Source organism: Vigna umbellata, chromosome 4 (genome assembly GCF_029865625.1).
Source record: "Vigna umbellata cultivar VRB3 chromosome 4, Vumbellata_1.0, whole genome shotgun sequence".
In the NCBI taxonomy this organism is placed as follows: Eukaryota; Viridiplantae; Streptophyta; class Magnoliopsida; order Fabales; family Fabaceae; genus Vigna; species Vigna umbellata.
This window is the reverse complement of record NC_142168.1, coordinates 34,953,706-34,974,659: the sequence shown is the minus strand read 5'-3', so window position 1 is coordinate 34,974,659 and position 20,954 is coordinate 34,953,706. Positions and strand designations below refer to the sequence as shown.

The 20,954-nt window shown below is 31.2% G+C and overlaps 2 protein-coding genes and 1 pseudogene across 4 annotated transcripts; 2 read left to right on the top strand and 1 right to left on the bottom strand.

Annotated features, from left to right (window-relative positions):
• Window positions 1–481: 481 nt before the first annotated feature.
• Window positions 482–3,108, bottom strand: LOC124845060 (F-box/LRR-repeat protein At4g14103-like). 3 transcript variants are annotated; one of them, XM_047322129.2, is made up of 4 exons: window positions 2,279–3,101; window positions 2,041–2,184; window positions 1,657–1,949; window positions 482–1,030 (listed from the first exon to the last, which is right to left on the bottom strand). In XM_047322129.2, the coding sequence occupies exons 1-4, from the start codon at window positions 2,966–2,968 to the stop codon at window positions 1,021–1,023; spliced, it is 1,137 nt and encodes a 378-aa protein (XP_047178085.2). In that variant the 5' UTR covers window positions 2,969–3,101; the 3' UTR covers window positions 482–1,020. The 3 variants fall into 3 exon arrangements, with proteins under 3 accessions (XP_047178085.2, XP_047178156.2, XP_047178225.2); XM_047322200.2 differs by lacking the exon at window positions 1,657–1,949 and having other exon boundaries at window positions 2,279–3,107; XM_047322269.2 differs by lacking the exon at window positions 482–1,030 and having other exon boundaries at window positions 1,806–1,944; window positions 2,279–3,108.
• Window positions 3,109–5,725: 2,617 nt separating this feature from the next.
• Window positions 5,726–8,297, top strand: PDE329 (calcium homeostasis regulator). Its single transcript, XM_047321761.2, has 3 exons — window positions 5,726–6,112; window positions 6,898–7,062; window positions 7,643–8,297. Exons 1-3 carry the CDS (start codon window positions 5,750–5,752, stop codon window positions 7,961–7,963), a joined length of 849 nt encoding a protein of 282 aa, XP_047177717.1. The 5' UTR covers window positions 5,726–5,749; the 3' UTR covers window positions 7,964–8,297.
• Window positions 8,298–18,333: 10,036 nt separating this feature from the next.
• LOC148200001 (FBD-associated F-box protein At3g52670-like) lies at window positions 18,334–20,097 on the top strand (annotated as a pseudogene).
• The last annotated feature ends 857 nt before the right edge of the window (window positions 20,098–20,954 follow it).

Sequence of the window (20,954 nt, the reverse complement as noted above, 5' to 3'; positions counted from 1 at the left end):
AAAATTTTGGTTATACTTTGATAAAATTTGAAAAAATTTACAGGAAGGTTAAATTTGATATTTTTAGTAGTAGTGACTTTGGCGACTATGATATAAAATGTTTTTATAAATTTAATTTGAGAAAACTGAGTAAAATAAATGAAAATTTAAATATTCTAGGTAAAAAACTTAACAATTGGACCACATTTATTTAATTTAACTTGAGAGGGAAAAGAAAAAGACCAAAATTACAGAGTTCAAATTAAATGACTAAAAGTGTGATTAAACATTTCGCTGAAGATTCAATGCAACTGATATCAGCATATTTTCTGTTTGGTGGTACTAACACAGTAGATATTCATAATATGTAAAATAAAACAATTTAAAGTAATATAGTTTTTCAAAAATATATAAAGCTTTCAATGATTTTATACACATTTGAAAGATGCTCTTAGTTATCACGTATGCTTCTATGTTTCTCAAATTGGTATCACTTGTAAAGTGAGGAAATCAGTTAAATGTCCTTGTACATTATGAAATAAACATCTTCCAAACTTAGCTAAATAATTGATACAATAACTAGCTAGGCTCTTCATTTCAGAAGGTGAGTAGAAGGAAAGAACTAACACTAGATCAGAACACTTCAAGAGTTTAAAAAACAAAACACCCTTTACAGACATCATTTACTGCTACTTTCACCATCTATTCTGCTGACAGTAACTACATGAAATTTCTGTTTTCAAAAAGTCATGACCCCAACATTCAATATGGATCTCAAAAATAAGAGAATGTGATCTATGATGACTGTCAATTTTTCTGTGAGTAAACCAAAAGGCTAAATCAACTTAGTTTCTGAAATATAATGTCATATTGTAAAGTGGAAATTACATGCTTCACCACATTGTTAAGTCTCACTATTTTGTTGAAAGAACTGAAGGTCTTTCAATTGTATGTCAACAGCTTCTTTGTTCTGAAACAAAATCATCATCAACACCAGCTGCTACTTTCTCTGACTTGTCTTTCGCAAGGCGCTTGATCACATCACGATGAACTGTTGGAAATTCATATGATACTTAAATAATTTATAACAAACAAAATGAGAAACATTAACTAATAACTTCTTAATGATTTGCATTAAACACTATCATCTTAAATCAAGTAAAATACTAATTCTGATTCCATAAAGTTACCAGAATTAATAATTACCTCAAAAGAGATACCAACAGTAAATTTTGGTTCTTTTGCAATGAATTTCTTTAAATTGACCATTGTTCATAGAATTTAAAATCCAAAAGAATGAACAGTAGAAGCAAATAAAAAAAATTTCCCATAATATCATCCACCTAAAATGATTTATGATAAACAGGTTTCATCGGTAAATAGAAAATATACTCACATTGATTACAAATTAATGCATCTCATAGACAGAAATTCTTCGATATACCTTTCCTAAATACTCATACTATAAAAAGGTAATTTCATATTACAAATGTGAAGCTTGAATTCCGAAAACAACACAATTTTGAAACTTCAGAGTGTTTCATAAACAATTCTGGACAAAACCGATTATGTGTGGCAAACTTTCATTTGGTGAAGAAAAGCAGATTGATTTGACAAGCATGTCCACATTCTTGCAATTACTAAAAGAAAGGCAAACAAAAAGAAACAATCCTTAACTATTCAAATGAAAGTGTACAAGTATCCGAGCTCTTCATGCACGAGGATAATTCTCTTTTCATATGAAGTTTTTCTCCAAAAGTAAAATGGGATTCACTGTCAATGTAGATTTTCATGATCCGTAGATATTTTGCATTCCCCATAATATAACTTGCAAATTGAATCTCATCTATAGAACCACTGTAATATTTAAGAGAACAGGTTTTAAGGTGTGATGAAATGCAAGCAGGAACAGATTGTGGATATGGCCAAACTACTTCTTCATGGCCGGCCAAAAATGTATCAAAACTGCTCTGATAACAACAATAAAAAGAATTAAATTAACACTAATGTTTGAAGAAAAGATAAAAAAAAATCATAATTGAAAAGCTTAAATCATTAAACCTTATAAATGCAAACGAGAAGGGTTTGAAGCTTGGGACAATGCTCAAGCACTTCCAAGACCCCAAGCCAATCCTTGCTAAGCTGCAAAATCAATTCAAGTCGAACTAAATTCTGAAAGTCAAAATCTAGGATTTGTTGATATTTCTGCAAGAGATACAAAATGATATCAGAACATAAGAAATCCCCTTTTTTTCCCTTCGAAATGGAAAGTGATATCAAACAAATATCATAGCATTACCGAATCCAAGAACAAAACTTCAACATCCTTAACAACTTCCAATGGAAGTAAATCTTCATGGATGCTGGCTCTAACCAACTTGGGCAATCTGATAAACTTCCCTTTAGTTGTAGAAATGAAACCTTTGACTTCCAAGTCCTCAAGATTAGGACACCCAGAGAGAAGCTTTGAAAGATCTAGACCTTCGGGTGAAGAAATATTATTCAAATGCAAGATCTTAAGCCAGGGCAAGTCAACAGAGAAAGTATTTTCCACTTGTATGAAAGTCAACTTGAGAACTACAAGAGTTTTGCAGCTAAACACCACAGAAGGCATGACAAAGCCCCAATCCAAATAGAGGTCGAGGTGTCGAACGCTTCCACTCACTGCAGCCGTAATCCATCTCTGGATACTTACAGGATGACCATAGGTAGAGTCAGATCTGAGGCGAAATCTATGGAGGGGTTCGTCTCTATCACGCGAAAGCAAGAAAGAGTCCACGGAGTGAAGAAAATGAGAGTAGGCCTCGTTGTTTCTGTCATAATCAAAGAGGTCTCCGTCATAGTGGAAATCGAAAAAGGGAAGCGAGCGCCATAGGAATTTCCAGCGCTTGGAGAGAACACTGGTTGCGACAACATGTTTGGTCGGAAGAAAAGATAGGATGTGACAAAGGATTTCGTCTGGAAAACTACTGATAATATCATCGGCCATGATTAAGAGTATCAAAAGAGAACACAGCTGCTTCGGTTTCTTACAGAAATAACTCACTGTCTACCATGTCAAAACGTTTGAGAAGAATTTGTTTTTGCTATTTGAATTGACGTGGATGCCATGAGAACCTAAGCATTGGGAAGTGAAAGGAAAAACTGTCACGTGAGGTCATCAGTTATTGGGTCCCACAGGACAGCCTTTTCCCAACAATCAAAAATACCCAGAGAAGGCAAAAAATAGAAAGTCTAACTCCGGTCCGAATATAAAAGTGGGTCGGGGCAGCTTTTTTTTTTTTTTTTTTCATTTCAATAGTTCAAATCAATCTGTTAATCAAGTCCGATAGTTAGGAAGGTCAGTTTTGCATACAGGTCAGGCCAGCCAATTTTATATTAAAAAAAAAATTCTAGTAACAACATTTCATATTAATATAATTCAACCACACTTAGATACAGTTTGATCAAATTCTAATACTATTCGATCAAGATCGATCTGAAACGGTCTGAATGATAGTTGTTTCAGCCTTTCTGAACCTGATATAAGTTTGTTTTAATGTAAAAAATCAAGAGCTATAGTCGAGACTGGTTACCAAGAATCAGTAACGAATGAAGAGCATACGATAGCATAGATTGTATTGAGAAAAATGAGTTAAAGAAAAAATAGGTTTGTGCAAACATATTGTACAGAGGTGTGCTCGAGTCCGACTTTCAAAAGATAATAAAAGCTGTATTTTCAAAAGAAATGTGAAGATTCTAAAGACGACATAAAGGGAGATAACGATTTTAGACAAATCTGACTTTCAAACTCTCAAGGGGAGTTGGAAAATTAAAAGATGAAAAAAAAAATGTAAGATTGAATACATGACTCATGTGAAGAAAGTGACAAATTAACTCGACAAAAATGGAGAACTGTTCTCAAGCCAATCCACAATCCACATAAGAGTTTGGTCAGAGGGCTAATTCACCTACAAAGCTTGGTTGGATGGTCCATCCATCTACATAGCTCAGTTAGAGGGCTCATTCACTTGTGAAGCTCAGCCAAAGTGTCAATCCACCTATAAAGTTCGTCAAGAGGGTTAATCCACAAACAAGTTTGGCCAGGAGGTCAATCCCCAAACAAGTTCAATCAGAGGGTTGATCCACCTGCGAAGCTCAATTGAAGGACCAATGTATAACGAGCTCGATCAAATGACGAATCTATTGACAAACTATACAAGTCGACCAAGGCCCAACTAAGAGACTAGACACAAATCATGTATGCCAAAGAAAACTTTAAAGATTAAGGAGCTTATTTTCCTACTCGACTCAATAAACATATTAAAGAAAATGGTCCAACAAGGTTCATTAAGCTTCTTCATTATGGAGTAACCTAAACCTACATCTAATTAGGCAATATCTACATATCATAAATAAAATCGACAGTTTGTATTATGATTTTTGTTTATGACGAAGTATCATTATGTTATTAACTACCGTGTGGTTATATATTTAAGGTAGGTATTATTTCAATAGAAATATGAACACATGATCTTATAAATACAATTAGTATTATTAAGAAATATCCTTTTCATAATCATTCATGTTTACTATATTTATAAATATCATAAACTTTCTTATTGACCTAAGTGTTTGATAGTCTTTTATAGGTGAATTTTCCTTCTTTAAACAACAAAAAATTGCATTCCAATTAACTATTCTTATGATGTTGGCACCTGTCAAATTCACCCATAAGATCCTGATTAAATAATTTTTTTTATGGTAAAATTGGTTTGTCTTAAATATTAATTATCTTTTCCTTTTAACATATTTAAATTTAAGTAGATTTGTAGATCTCTTAATTGCATGTTGTGCGGCACATGAAAACTAAATTAGTTAAATTTTTAATTTTATAAATCACGTCAATTTAGTAAAAGATAATATTAAATATATTAAATAATAAAATTATTTCTATTTTTTTTCTCTTTACTTTTTTGTGTTATTTATAGTTTATATTCGATTTGAATTATCTGTATGCTTTTTTTATTTATGATAAAAACAAAGTTAATTTATACAAATTTATTATTTTGTTTTCATTTTTTTATCTGTTTCATTAATAAAAAAAATAATTTTTTATTGGTTTTTATAGTAAAATATTACTTTTATGGTACAATAATTTTTTAACTTTATGAGTCTTTTATGTAATAATTTTTTATTGACATAAGATGATTTATCATGTGTTTTTCTATAATCTGTTTATAATTTTGATAGTTTATTTTTTAAATGTTGAGTTTTCCTTAAATAAGTATATTGACATAAAATAAAAAAATAAATTCATTTTTTAGAATTAATAAAAAGAAATTACATGTGAAGATAAAAACAACAAATTCGTTTTTTTTTATCTATTTTGAAATACGATATTAATGATAATTGTTCGATTATATAATTTTTTTTCTTAAGATTCAAGAAATAACAAATGAGAACTTTCACATTAACTTTTTGGAACATAATTTAGGAAACCTAAAAATACAGAAACATCCAATGAGTAAAAAAAGAAAGAAAGTAGATCTTATTTAAAATGAGATTTATATTAAATATAACTTTAAAACTATATTTAAAATAAAAACATCCAAAAAAATTAAAATACTAAATTATGTATTTTACGGTATTAATGACCATAATTAAATATATAAATTTTAAATATAATATAAGTGAGAAGAAGAGAGCAAAGTGGATAACATATATAAACGTGAGGCCAAGAACCTCAAATCCAACCACCTTAACCCCTTCCTTCTTCTTCCCCCCGACCATGGTGGTTTTAAAGTCCACTTCACCCCTCTCACCTTTCTCTTCCCACTTCTTCACCCTCTCCTCCCTCCGCCGCCACCACCATCACCACCACCATGCTCACCCCACCGCCACCAAGCCCACGTCAAGAGTCAAACACTTCAGTGTCAAAGCTTACATGGAGAACTCCAACTCCTTAGGCAGTTTCGCCAACAAGGTCATCGGGGCACTCCCTGTGGTGGGTCTCATTGCCAGGATCTTCAGCGACGAAGGTGGCGTCGGCGATGACCTCGTGGACTTTGCTGAGTTCAGAAGGCGCGTTGGGAACAAGTGCTCCCAGACTGATTCCACTGCCTTCTTTGAGTTCCAAGACCGACGAGGAAGGGTGAGTGATCAACCAGTCCTTCTCTTCACACCATCTGATCTCATTTGCGTGCTTCACTGCATGGTGGTGTCAAAATCGTGTCTTAGTAGTTTATCAGAATTGGGTAGTTAAGCAAGAGTTTCATTTTGATAAGCTTCACCCAATTGAAAATCATGTTCAAAATAAGAAACTTGCTTACAGTATTTACTCGTTAATCATTTAATCACAAAACTCATAGTATATGCACTAACAATGTCATTTTGGTATGTAAAAATGTAGAAATTTACACCATCATGGAATCATAAATTGAATGCGTTAAGAGTTTTACATTGAGAAGAATAAACTATTTGATATTTTATTTAAGCCTTGAGACTTTTCTATCGAATATATTAGACTTTTTGGTTGAGTTTTCCCTGTATGCTTATTGATGCTTTCATTGAGAGTCGGACAACTAAAAGGGCTAACTATATGCAGTTTTTCGTGTTATACCCTAATAGGATTTGGAATTAGAAGTTCACCAATGTAACCTATGATGATATTCAAGGCAAACCTTTATTACATGCACTAACTCGGTTTTATGGTTGAGTTTAAAGAGCTAGATTTCATGTTCAGAACTATCTTTTATGAGTTTACATTGTTGAAGACTGGTGAAAGGTTTAATTCCCACCCCATAATCAAATTTGAATATTAGTGAGGTTGATTTATCCTTTGTTTTTTTGTTTCTAACTTTATTCTTAGCATCGTTTTGTGGTAGCAATCGGGTATTGGTTCTGGTGAGCTAAAGGGGAATGGTTTGTTGTGGATAGGCAGGGGATCCACTCTATGTTCTGTTATGCTGTTGGCTAGCAGCCGTTGGCGCAGGTCTTCTCAAAACTGAGGATATTCTAGAAGGGGTCTCTAGGCTCCGGATCTCAAATGACATTGAATTTGAAGAGCAGAATTTCATGGCCTTGATGAGTGAGGCAAAGGAGGTTAGTCCCCATTTCACTTGTTTTAACTTATACTGATTTTGGGGTCTCTATCTTTGAAGGTCATTCAGCTATGATATTATGCTGTATTTGAAGAAGAACTCTGTCAGTTTGCATTAACTCGTTCCAACTTATGGACACGAAGCACTATTGTCTAAGTACTTACTAAAGAAAGTGCTGATAATATTAGTTATTGACATTATTTTAAGGCTTATTTCTCACTGTTCTCTTGTTTGTGGAAATCGTTAACATGTGTTACATTGCCAAAGGTAACATTTTCTCTTGCCTAAATCTATATCATGACAACCATATTGACACAGTAAAGATGCATAAGTAATAGGAATGGTCTAATATTAAGATGCTCTTAAAGTAACCTTTCATTGGGTGATGACAAATCCAGATAAAGTTTCATTCATCTTGTGTTGTGACAACTACTGTATAGAAGAGGAAAAACAATTCTAAGATGTGTGAATGATATTCTTGCTTCTTGTGCCGATATGCTTGGTTCTTTGATTGTGCTGAAGCTAAGTTTTATGTATATTCCACTATCCTAAAAACTTTAAAACTTAATCCAACAATGTAGAGACGGGCAAAGATAAAGGCAGACCCTCCTGCTATAGCAATGGAGACTCGAGCTGGGAAGGCTCTTGATGCAATCTATGTGTGTTGCTTTGGAAGGGATGCTGTTGAAGAAGATGATGAGAGACTGCTGACAGCAATGCTTGGCGCTGTTTTTCCGGCAGTTCAGCGCGATGTGATCCAGCGCCTTGTGAAAGACAAGGCAGAGAAAATAGCTGCTGGTGTTGATGATGATTTTGTTTCAGAACTCAAGCCTCTATCAAAAGAAGCTGTTGAAATACAAATGAAAGACCTTCAGTTCCTTCAACAAAATAGTGAGACTTAACAATGTGGTGAAGCCTGTGATTTCCACTTTACAATATGACATTATATTTCAGAAACTGAGCTGGTTTAGCCTTTTGGTTTACTCACAGAAAAATTGACAGTCATCATAGATCACATTCTCTTATTTTTGAGATCCATATTGAATGTTGGGGTCATGAATTTTTGAAAACAAAGAAATTTCATGTAGTTACTGTCAGCAGAATTGATGGTGGAAGTAGCAGTATATGATGTCTGTAAAGGGTATTTAGTTTTTTAAACTCTTGAAGTGTTCTGATCTAGTTCTAGTTCTTTCCTTCTACTCACCTTCTGAAATGAAGAGATAGTTATTGTATCAATTATTTAGCTAAGTATGGAAGATGTTTATTTCATAATATACAAGGACATGAAACTGATTTCCTCACTTTACAAGTGATACCAATTTGAGAAACATAGAAGCATACGTGATAACTGAGAGCATCTTTCAAATGTGTATAAAATCATTGAAAGCTTTATATATTATTGAAAAACTATATTACTTTAAATTGTTTTATTTTACATATTATGAATATCGACTGTTAGTACCACCAAACAGAAAATATGCTGATGTCAGTTGCATTGAATCTTCAGCAAAATGTTAATCACTCTTTTAGTCATGTAATTTGAACTCTGTAATTTTGGTCTTTTTTTTTCTCTCAAGTTAAATTAAATAAATGTGGTCCAATTGTTAAATTTTTACCTAAAATATTTAAATTTTCATTTCTTTTACTCAATTTTTTCTCAAATTAAATTAATAAAAACATTTTATATCATGGATAATGATACTTTGACAACATTTTTTTTGACAACATTTTAACACTACCTATGTGTCATTCTGTGATTGATTCATATTGGTGTTTATTATTATTATTATTAATTGTGGAATAATTTTGGACCAATTACAGCATGACACGTAAATGATGTTAAAATATTATCAAAAAAATGTTGGCAAATTTTCATTATCCTTATATCATAGTGGCCAAAGTCACTACTATTAAAAATATCAAAATATTCAAATTTAATCAAAGCAAAGCCAAAATTTTCAGTTCTAAACTTTTAACATTTTGTTAGTTATGATCAGGATATTCAATGAAAATTGAAGTATAGTAAATTTTTCAAATTTTATCAAAGTAAAGCCAAATTTATCGGTCCTAAACTTTTAACATTATGTTTGTTATGATTAGGAAATTCAATGGAAATTGAAGTATAATTCGTTGGAAATAGTTTTAATCACACGAACCTAGTTTGTTTTACTCTTAGTAATTCAATTTGCAATAAAATGTCAGAGGCTTAATAAAGTATAACATGACAGCAAAATTAATGGAAAATACTGTTATGAATTAGATTGTTTAAATTATATTTGATGAGTCTTTTGATTGGAGATGTATTTATGGTCAAAACATATTTATGGTCTTTTATTTTAAATTTATTTTTTTGATATTTTTATGTAAAGTTATTTATTAAATTGTCGTAATTAACTTATATTATTATCCAATTCCAACTCATGTTTATAGTTTATTTTATTAGATATTGTCTTATTATCCACAAAAGGTTAAACTAAAACCTAGTTAATATTTTTACAGTTGAATCCAAACAAAAATTATAGTTCCTTATTAAAATATATGTAAAAGAAAAAAAAAATCAAAAAACACGAAAAATTAAAATAAAAAAAAGAAACACATTTCAAATTCAAATACAAATTTAACAAATAGAATAAAAACAACAATAACATAAATAGGAAGAAAAACATACTAAATATTTGTACACACAAACACATGAAATTCAAATAATGAAATATGTAAAACATTCAAAAGAAGAACTTTATAATAGAAAAAAACATGAAGAGACAAGGGGTGTAATAAGTGGAATGAGAAATCAAATAGAGATAAAAGAAAAAAATAGAAACTAAAATTGATTATAAGATAATAAAGATAACTAATCATTATTTTTTCCTAAACAAAAATATAATTTACTAAAAAAAGGTTTTAACTAATTAAATATCTTTTTGATACCAATAAAAATTAACGAACATCAATAATAATTTCATTAAATTTTATTTTCAAATATAAAATTATAATTAATTTAATAGAGATATAATATTACTAAAAAAATTTGAAGTCTTTTTTTCTTAAATAATTTTATAATAATTTAATAGAAGAATATTAGTACTAAAAAATTTATTTGAAACCTTTTTTGACCTAAACCAAATGTTTTATCTACTTCACTTTTAAATTTGATTTGTTTCACATTGATTAAGATAAAAAAGTTTACTACCTTAAAAAAAATCCATAAATTCGTCATCATAAAATTGAGTTTTTGAGTTTAGGACAATATCAATTTCTTATATAGATTGAATTAATATCACATTATGTTGTATAATATTAAAAAAAATATATCATATTAACATATGGACTAGTGCACCTAATTAGTATTAAATTAAGTTTTCAAAACTCTATAGCAAGAAAGAAAAAATCACTTAACAAATTATGCGTATTTTAAAATTCATTTAGCTTCATAAAGTTTTTTTTTTCATTTATGTATGTTTAAGATATACTTATAAGTGTAAAAACTACTTGTTTTCATACTTATAAATGAGTTCAAAGTTGTAATTATTCATGAAATAATATATTTCTTCTTTGAAAAGTTGTAATAGGAAGTGGTAGAAAGTTGTGTACGAAATTCTACATTAATTGGAGTGTTGTCAGTCCTTTGTCGCTAAGCGCCAGCTATCATTCGCTTAGCCAAAAGTAAGACTTCTCGCTCAGCGCACCATTATTATGCGCTAAGCGAATTGCGTCAGTTGAAGGAGAGCAGTTGAGATTTTCGCTCAGTACATAAATGCATAATTGTGCGCTGAGCGTATTAATTAAATGAAAGTTGATTTTTAAAGTCGAGACAAAAAGAAAGGAGGCATCTTCTGACCAAGCAAAGAATGAAAAACACTAGAGAAACATCAGGATACAACTTCAAGGCTTCAAGACATCATTTTCTGCAAGAAATTACTTAAAAGAGTATGTTCTAGATGACTAGGAGTGGCTAATTTTCATTGGAATTGGTTGTAATGAGTCTTCATTACTGTAATTTTCCTGTTCAAAGTGTATCTATGTTTATGTGCTTTTCTTGACTTACTTATGATTATAAGGAAGTATGATGTGATTTAAACGTTCTTTTGTACTGGGAAGTAAATTTGAACTTGACGTAAGAAAAACAACCAAAAGTAAAGATACTAAGAATAGTTCCGATCTTATGGTCATTCTTAACATCAGATTTTAATGCAAAGTATTTGTTGAATTAATTAAGAAATTAATGATTTAATAGATATCTTTAGAACTTATTTTAAGGAATTAAATCAAGATACATTGATGTGAATGCTTGAATATAAAATATATATTGTTCAGATTGTTACCGTAATGTGAGTTCCAATTCCAATGAAACTTTCATTTAAATTTACAATCTTAAATTTGTACGTTTGTTATTTTCATGCAAATTTTCAAATATAAAATCAAGTCTATCATCACTAAATTAATCTTGATAAACAAGTCCAATTGAATAATGTGACTCAAATTCCCTTTAGAAATGATAATTTACTTACTTTATTACTTGAGATGATTTTGGTAGTCTTGCTAAACATTTATCATATACCATCATGCATTAAAGAGTAAATAAATATCTTCCATTCAGTATCAGGTTAGTTCACATTATCATCTCATTTACATATAATTTTCTACAACTCAACTTAATAAACATTTCAATTTGTTTGTAGGAAGAAAGGTGTCAACCTATCAAGTGAAATAAGAAGACATTCATATATTCGTAACCTCGCATCATCTCTATTCATATTCAAAATCTAACCATTGAAATTGTTGCCTTACTTTATTAGTTTTGTCCTATAGATCTAACACAACTAATGCCACACAAAAACAACTAACATATGTACTTAAATTTCAAGATGTTAAAAGGGAAAACAATTAAACCATATCACCTTCACAAACTCCTATTTTCTTATCATCATTAATTGGACTTCATCTATATTTGCATCACACAGGGACACTAAAAAAAGCATGGCTTGTAACAATATGAGGTGGATAAAATGAATTGTATTAAATTGAAAAGTTAAAAATTGTTATGAACTGAAAAGTAATCTGTTTAAATTGAATTAAACTATTTTTTGTCTTATTAAACTATACTGTATTAAAAATGATCAAATTATTTTTTAATACCTAATGGTCAAATTCGATCAATTTGACAAAATTTGGCCAAATTTTTACTGGAGCCGATTAGGTCAAATTAGGACGAATTTTGGTGACGAAATCAATTTCGATTGAATTTTGATCATGAACAACTTGAAAAAATTTGACCAAATTTTGGACGGGGCATACTGAGTCAAATTCAATCGAGGTAGACTCGACCGAATTTGACCAAATTTTGATACTTGGCTGAATTCAGTTAGGGTTGACTCGACCAAATTTAAGCTGGAACCGAAAATTTGATTGAATTTTAGTTGTGGCCAACTCAATCGAATTTCAACCAAATATTGGTCGGGATTGACTCAGATAAATTCGTTCGGGACTGAGTTCAACCAATTTGGCCAAGGCCAACTCGACTGAATTCCATCAAATTTTAGCTAGGATTGACAAGGTCAAATTCAAAGAAATTTCGACTTGGGTCGACTTAATCAAATTTGACCGAATTGTGGTTAGGGATGACTCAGTGAAATTCGACTAAATTTCAATCATGTCGACTCTGTCGAATTTAACCAAATTTCAATCGTGGCCGAATGCGATCAAATTTTGATCGAGGCCTGACTTGACCATCTCGACCTTTGACCTGGCCCAACCCATCTTGACCTTTGGTCTGGACCAATCCGATAAAATCTTCGACTCAACTACTCGTCTCGACCTTAAACTCATATATCTATGTGCTGCTATGTCTTTTATCAACAAAGTAGTTTTAAATTAATAAATAATTAACTTAAGTGTAACTTTAAAAATTAAACTATAAAATGTGGAGGTCAATTTGTTTTATAAATAATTCAATATTTTTAATATAATGAATTGTGTCAATTAAGTTCAATTTGGTTAATTTTGTCTACCTTACTAAATATAAATACATCACTAAATAAAAACTAACCAGGCGATTACTCAACATATATTTATATTTATAGATCTATAAATGTGTAGTCTACTTTACTGTGCATTAGCAAATTACCATTTTCCTTTTGCCCTCCTCATAATTTACTACACGAATGTAATTATATTAAAAAATTACAAAACCATTCTAATTTTAAATTATTTCAACCATCTACTATCTAAGTATTTGGTGCAATTGAGTTCACGAGGGTACGAATTTTTTTCTAAAAGGAAAAGGAGTTGCCTAAGAAAAAAACTTTTTTAAAAAAAGAATTGTCTTCAAACCCAAATTTGGATATGGGGTCAATGTAGGTATTAATAGCTTACCATGTTGATCAGGACTATTACCTTTAATTAAAGGTACAATATTAATGTGATCTTCAAAATATTTATTTTCTTTTCAAGAAAATCAAAAGAAAATATGTACAAACTTTTAAATTTGCTTATTTTTTTAGAATCAGAACAAAATTATATATTTTGATCAGAACAGTATTTTCACTAACAATGAAAAATAAAAATTACATATTTCTTTGAAATTATTTTTGTAAAAATGGTATTTTTAGTTTTAAATTTTTAATTTATTTTTAGTATTTTAACATTGTTATATATATATATATATATATATATATATATATATATATATTTATTTATTTTGAGTGTGCGATTAAATGTCTCTTTTTAGTATCGATGTAAAAACACAAGTGGAAAAATAACATTTTATAACGTACAAAAATGACTTTTTATAACGTAATTTCTGGGAATATAGTTCTGGCCGATATAGTAAGTTTACGCATTTTATAACGTAGTAGAAATTTACGCTATAATATAGTAAGTTTCTGAAGTCCATTATAATATGAGCCGTTTATTATGATGAATTTTCATTTGTCCGTTATAATAGGACAGAAATAGGACAGAAGGTATTATAATGTAAAAATTTTTGTACGTTATAATATGTGATCTATTATTACGTATATATTTGTGATCAACCTATCGTAATGTAAATTATTTAGTACGTCATAATATATGTTTTCTTTAAAAAAAAATTGATTATTACATTTGAGATCCAATCAATTTATAATTAATATAACTTCAAATAAACAAATTTAATGAAACTAACAAAATATAATTCATTTCAAACTTTAAATATAGTAGTAACATGACATTATAGTAGAATGCTAAATATAATAGAATGCCAGAAAAGCAAGCCGTCTGATCAGCAAGAGCCATGGGACAGAAAAAGACAAACGCAAGTAGCATTTTCTCACTTCATAGATAATTCAACTTCAAAGAAATAAGACTTCAAAACCCTAGTTCTTACAAGAAAGGACGAAACAATAAAAGCACAAGCAAGAGCAAATCCAGAGCTAGAAACAACAAAGCCATCCAAAACATCCAACGGTACCAATCAAATTAACACAATTAGAGGGAAGAGTTACCGTTCCGACGAACGGTAACTTCTCGAATTCGCTGGGAAAATCCGACGAACAACAATTTCACCACCAATCCAAACACAATCCCCAACTAGGAGAAATTAGTGAAATTAATAGAAGAAAAACATAACAAATTTTGGAAAAAACAAAGAGTAGAATGTAAACTATGAATCATAAAACCTACTTGGTCACACTTTGGAGATTTCGACAAAGAGGTAGTGGAGGCAGTCTCAGAAGCAGTGGAGGGAGGAGTGTCTGAGGAGTCGAGAAAACCACAAGCACAAAGGAGTGTTCTTGGAGGAGTGCCGAAAAATGCAAGGGTTTAGAGAAGTAGAAGAGAAGAACGAGAGTGAGAGGAACGTTATGAAATTAGAGATGCGAGAGAGAAATGTGAAAAATTAGAGAGGAAAAAATATTATAACTGATTTCTAAAACTCCGTTATAATACATCAAGAACAAGAGATATTATAATTGATTTCTAAAACTCCGTTATAATACATCTTTGAACTTATTTACAAGTTTGTCACCGCAATTCATATTATAACTAATATACAAAACTACGTTATAATATATCTTAAACTTATTTACAGGTTTGCCACCGCATTTCATATTATAACTGATTTACAAAAGTACGTTATAATATGTCTTACTTTTATTGTAACTTTGCCACCGGTCAACCTATTAAATCCAAAATTTAATAATGTGACTTTACAGTTGGAAAATATTTCTATAGAAATAGGTGCCTTTTGAGATACTTTACAGTTGTTACAAAATAAATGTTGTTGAGATTGGGGAATAAAAATAAAAATAAAAAACAAATTTTGTTAAGATTGGAGAATAAAAAGTGGTTACTTAATAATTTTTAACTAAATGTAAATAAATATTATATTATTGATATTATTTTATTTTACATTTTTACTTTCACATATATTTATGTAAAGGATCCCGATATTTTAACAATAAAATTTTAACACACTTTTGACAAAGCCAGGTGTTAGAGCATTGGTCCAATTCTTTTTTCTTTTATTTCTGAAATTGTGACATCGAAATTGATTAAAGTTTCAGAAATTTGGGATTCCAAATATACCCCTTGCCCTATTTCATTAGAAATCACTGTTCTCTCTTCATTCTCGTTCACCATCTTTGTTCTAGCTCTCCTTTTGGTTGTCGCTCTTCCTTGTCGTTCTCCTTCTACGTTTTCGTTACATTTCTTCGTCTTGGTCTCGTCCTCTTTGTTGAGTGTATTGTGCGAAATGGCAAGTTCCAGTAACCATGGTCCTTGGACGAGCAAGGTAAATGCATTCTTCTTTCATTTTGTTCATTGCGTTTTCGGTTTGGATTTTGGGTTTTCCCTGTTCTGTTAAATTTTTTGTTGTTTTCGTTTTAGGACTTTTATGTTTTGTTTATTTTGTTTGTCGTTGATGCAGTTGATGGTTAGTCACTCATTTTCAACAAAGTATATTTCTACTTTGAACGAGCATTTGACAGAGGAGCACCGGTCACTGGTTGCGGAGATGGTGGACAAAGTGTTTTACGTGAAGAACTATCCATGAACACTAGATTTTTTTCCCCGGGAGGCATGTCCACCAATCCACCTCCAATGAAGACTTATGTGAGGATGTGGTCACGAAGGCGTTACAAGAGCAGAGTGCTTAGGACTCTTTACAATGGATTTCTTAGAATAAAATGAGTGATATTTGTATAGATTTCTTAAGAGAAAGTAATACAAAATTGTACATAGATGAACAAATGTTTATAATTTGGAATATATTTTGTTCAATGTTAAGAGAAAGTAATACAAAATTGTACATATTATTAATCTTAATTGAATTTCCTTTGTTATTGTCATTGTGAAATGAGGTTTTGTTTGAATTGTTAATGAATAAAGTGACCACTTTGATTAGTATTGATGTATTTGATGGAGGAATGAAACAACGCTTGTGACATGAAGAAGTTAGGTGAAGTCCTAAAACTTCTGCACCAAAAAACACAGTTGTAATTGATAACACCTCTTTGGTAAACGATTACACAAGAAAAAAGTGGAATTTCTATAAAAACTTGTACTACAGGAGCCAGCTATGGTAACATAGGTGACCATAGTGTAAACTTTTATATTTTTGGCATAAATCCAATGGTTTTGGTGTGATTTTATTGTAGGAAATCATGTTTGGACACCCCTGTTGGACATAAGAAAGAATTTTGTTGAGTTGAACAAGTTAGGTGAAGTCCTGGAACTTATGCACCAAAAAACACACTTGTAATCGTTTACAGATGCTTGGTAAACGATTACACCAACAAAATTCAGAATTTGTACAGAAACTTTTACTACAAGAGCCAACTATGGTAACCTAGGTGACCATAGTCAAAAATTTTAATTTTTTGGCATAAAGCCACTAGTTTTCACTTGATTTTGGTGTTTAAGTGTGAGTAGAGGTTGAGAAGTTATGTTTGGGCACCCCATGATTGAGGAAAGGAACAATGTTTATAAGATGAGCAACTTATATGAAGTCCTGAACCTTCTGCACAAAAAAAAACACACTTGTAATTGTTTACAGATGCTTGGTAAACGATTACACGAACAAAATCCAGGATTTGTACAAAAACTTGTACTGTAGGAGCCAGTTGTAGTAACCTAGGTGACCCATAGTAAAAATTTTTAATTTTTTGGCATAAATCCACTGGTTTTCACTTGATTTTGGTGTTTAAGTGTGAGTAGAGGCTAAGAAGTCATGATTGGACACTCCATGATTGAGGAAAGGAACAATGCTTATGACAACTTTGGTGGTCTTCAGTTCATTTTGTCACTGTGAGCACATACGTAGCCAAAAACATTTTACGTTATTTTTTCATATTTCTTGAATGGATGAGAGTTCTTTTTAATGTTTAAGTGTGAGTAGAGTCTGAAAACTGGGTTTTTGCCAGTCTTTGGTGGAGGAAAGACACAATGTTGGTGTCATGACCAAGATAACATGCTGTCAACTTTGACCTTTGTTTTCTATTTTAATGATAACTTTTCCCACCGACCTTAAAATGATGTGGTTCTTTTTTTATTAGAAACTAGACTCAAGCAAATTTTCAATGACTACTAATTTGTAATTTTTGGATATCTTAGTAGGTACAGTTTATTTTTTAAAGTTAACTCTTTATATATTCTTGCCAACTCTGACCTTTGTTGGTTGTTTTGCTCATAACTTTCTCCACCGAACTCCAAATGAGTTGATTCTTGTTTTGTTGGAATCTAGACTCAAAGACCTTTCAAATTATGCCTTGGTAATCAAGTGTAGGCCTTTTTGGCCATTGTAATCGATTACAAGGACCTTGTAAACGATTACACGAACAAAAATGTGGTTTTGTACAAAAACTTATGCTGCAAGAGTCAGTGTGAGCACATAAGTACCCAAAAATTATTTACGTAATTGAATTTGATCTTTTCTTGGGCACCTATGTAATGTGATTCTTTTTTTTAGGCACCAACACTCAATTGAATTGGATCAATTTTTTACGCACCAACACTCATGCCTATCGAGGTCGCTTACATAATCGATTTTTGTACCAAACACCCATAACCAAATAAAAATTTTAATATATATGGCCGAACAACACTATTAGAGAATGTATGGTACTATATCAAAATTGAAATTTTATTCATATAATATATTATCAGTACATATTACCCAACATTTATAATCATGATATTTTGTATATAAAAAACATGTACAAGTTTCAACTCGAGTGAAAAATTTCTTTCGATCGAGAAGATCCGTGAGAGTGAAAGCAATGCTCCAGACAAAGTGAAAATGGTGGAGAGAGACGAAGAAGAGGGTTGTCATTGGGTTGCCATTGGACCTGCAGTTATAACGTCAACAAAACAACAAGGGTCGAGAAGTTGGTTAGGGTTCGCGCAATTCTACTTTCTAAAAAACACCAAGTGAAGGGCTTCAATGCTGCAGAAGATGGACGTCCAAGACAGCGAGAAGATGATTCTTTAGGGTTTAGCGAGAAGGTTAGTCTTTGAACACCAGAAAGATAAGAGAACGGAGACAGATGAGGGAACGCGAGAGGTCAGGCGAAAGCGAAACTGCGAAATGCAAATGAAAAAAGAAGCCAAAGCGCGAAATGAAATCTTGTATTTTTTTCTTTCCATAATACCCTTGCCTGATCAATTGCATATTAATTTATTTTTTTAAACATCAACCAATAGACAACCACCACGTGACGTTGTCAAAATTGTATCAAGAAAATGTTGTTAAAAAAACGTTTTCTTTATGTAAAACAGAAAACGACTCGATCACAATAGTTCAAAAATTTTCCAAAAAAAAAGAAAACCTTTTCTCTCATAATAATTCCTATAAGAAACCGAGGTAGATGTGTGCACTTCTGATATTCTGAATCATGGCTGACATGTTCAGTAGTTTTCTCGACGACATCCTTTGTTATATTCTATCTTTTCTTCCATTCAATGAATTGTTGCAACCGGTGTTCATAAATTTTATTTTAAATTAACTGATATTTTATTTTCAGTTTTTATTATTTATATTTAGTCTAAAATCCTATTATTTAAAGGTTATCAAGATTCAATCAAAATCAATCACAATAGAAAAGTCCACTTATTAGTGTAAATCACGTTTTTTTTAAGAGTACTTTGTACCATGGCTGATTTGGTAAGTTGTCTTCCAGACAAAATCATTAGTTATATTCTTTATTTTCTTCCATCCCAACAAGTTGTTGCAACCAGTGTTCTTTCCAAGCGCTGGAATCTTCTGTGGCGTTCTGTTCCCTCTTTGGATTTCAACACCATTGACGAAGATTTTTGGTCTCAGATGTTACTCTTCCATTGGTATTACTGAGAGTATCAATTCACAGATTCGAACTGCAGTGAGTGGAAGTGATAGAGTTCAAATCCTCGACCTCTCTTGTAGCTCTCAAGTTGAAGTGGTTAACAGTGGAAGATATTTCCTTTGTTGATTTGCCTTTGCTTAAGATCTTGCATCTAAAATATATTATTTCCCCAATAGAAATTGATTTGCTTCTTTCTGGGTGTCCAAATCTTGAGGTCTTAAAAGTCAGGGGTTTGAATTGTGAAACTAAAGGAAAGTTTATCAGATTGCCCAAGTTGGTTAGAGTCACGATCGATGTACTCTTCCTTCCATTGGAAATATTTAAGGATGTTGAAGTTTTTAAATTACATTGGGTAATGCCTGTGTTAATCTAATTTTTATGTTCCTTGTTATCAGACCCGTGTTCGTTTGGCCATATCCTTAAACTTACCAGGTTATGAAGAAGATGTTTGGCCATATCCACAAACTGTTCCTGCATGCATTTCATCACACCTTAAAACCTGCTGTCTTACAAATTACCGTGCTTCTAAAGATGAGTTTCACTTTGCAAGATATATATTGGAGAATGCAAAATATCTACAGACCATGAGCATACGCTTTGATGATGGTTATGATTTAATGGCAACGGTGAAAATACGCACTCATTTTCAAGAAAATGATATGAAAAGAGAATTATCTTCCTGCATGAAGAGATCAGATACTTGTACCCTTTCATTTGAATAAGGATTGTGTTTTTTTATTTGTCTTTCTGTTGAAAGTATTTAAACATGTTTGCATTGTTTATGAAAATTTGTTTCTGTTTTTGGAATTCACACTTTACCTTTTAATATGTAATGATCTTTGTGAAATGCTCGTTGGAAATAGTTTTAATCACACGAACCTAGTTTCTTTTACTCTTAGTAATTCAATTTACAATAAAATGTCAGAGGCTTAATAAAGTATAACATGACAGCAAAATTAATGGAAAATACTGTTATGAATTAGATTGTTTAAATTATAAATTAAATTATATTTGACGAGTCTTTTGATTGGAGATGTATTGCAAATACACAATTTTAATAAGATATGATGTTAATTCATATGACTGATACCATTATAAATCATTAATTCTCAAATTACTAACGGCCTTTCAGGGAGATATATACCAAAGGGGATTTATACTCAGAGAAATAAATGGTTAAAAATTCAAAGTGAGTTGAAGTTTCACACTATGACAACTCAAAGGATTGGGAACCTAAAACTAGTGTTGTCAAAACGGATCATTTGGACCAATCCGATCCGACCCACCACGGATTGGTCACTTAGTAAGCTAATTCAACTCGACTCATTTATTAATGAGCCGAAAAAATTTGAACCCAGTCCGGTCCACCACGGGTTGACCACTTAGTAAGTTAACCTAACCTGGCTCATTTATTAGTCAGCCGAAAAAATTCAAATCCGGCTCGACTCATAACGTGGTGGGTTAAACGGGTTGGCTCACGACTCAATTACAAGTTTTTTTTTTAAAATAATTTCACTCTAGTTAACATGAGCCAGATTGAAAATTGAACCACATAAGTTTTTTTTAAACTCAATTCAAC

Bases quoted from the DNA above. Each gene is read 5' to 3' on its own strand.
- LOC124845060 (XM_047322129.2), bottom strand. From the start codon at position 2,968: ATGGCCGATGATATTATCAGTAGTTTTCCAGACGAAATCCTTTGTCAC. The intron at 2,185-2,278 runs GTAATGCTATGA...TATCTCTTGCAG, and splicing joins AAGTTTTGTTCTTGGATTCG to AAATATCAACAAATCCTAGA. The intron at 1,950-2,040 runs GTTTAATGATTT...TGTTGTTATCAG, and splicing joins TTCTCGTTTGCATTTATAAG to AGCAGTTTTGATACATTTTT.
- PDE329 (XM_047321761.2), top strand. From the start codon at position 5,750: ATGGTGGTTTTAAAGTCCACTTCACCCCTCTCACCTTTCTCTTCCCAC. The intron at 6,113-6,897 runs GTGAGTGATCAA...TGTTGTGGATAG, and splicing joins TCCAAGACCGACGAGGAAGG to GCAGGGGATCCACTCTATGT. The intron at 7,063-7,642 runs GTTAGTCCCCAT...CCAACAATGTAG, and splicing joins TGATGAGTGAGGCAAAGGAG to AGACGGGCAAAGATAAAGGC.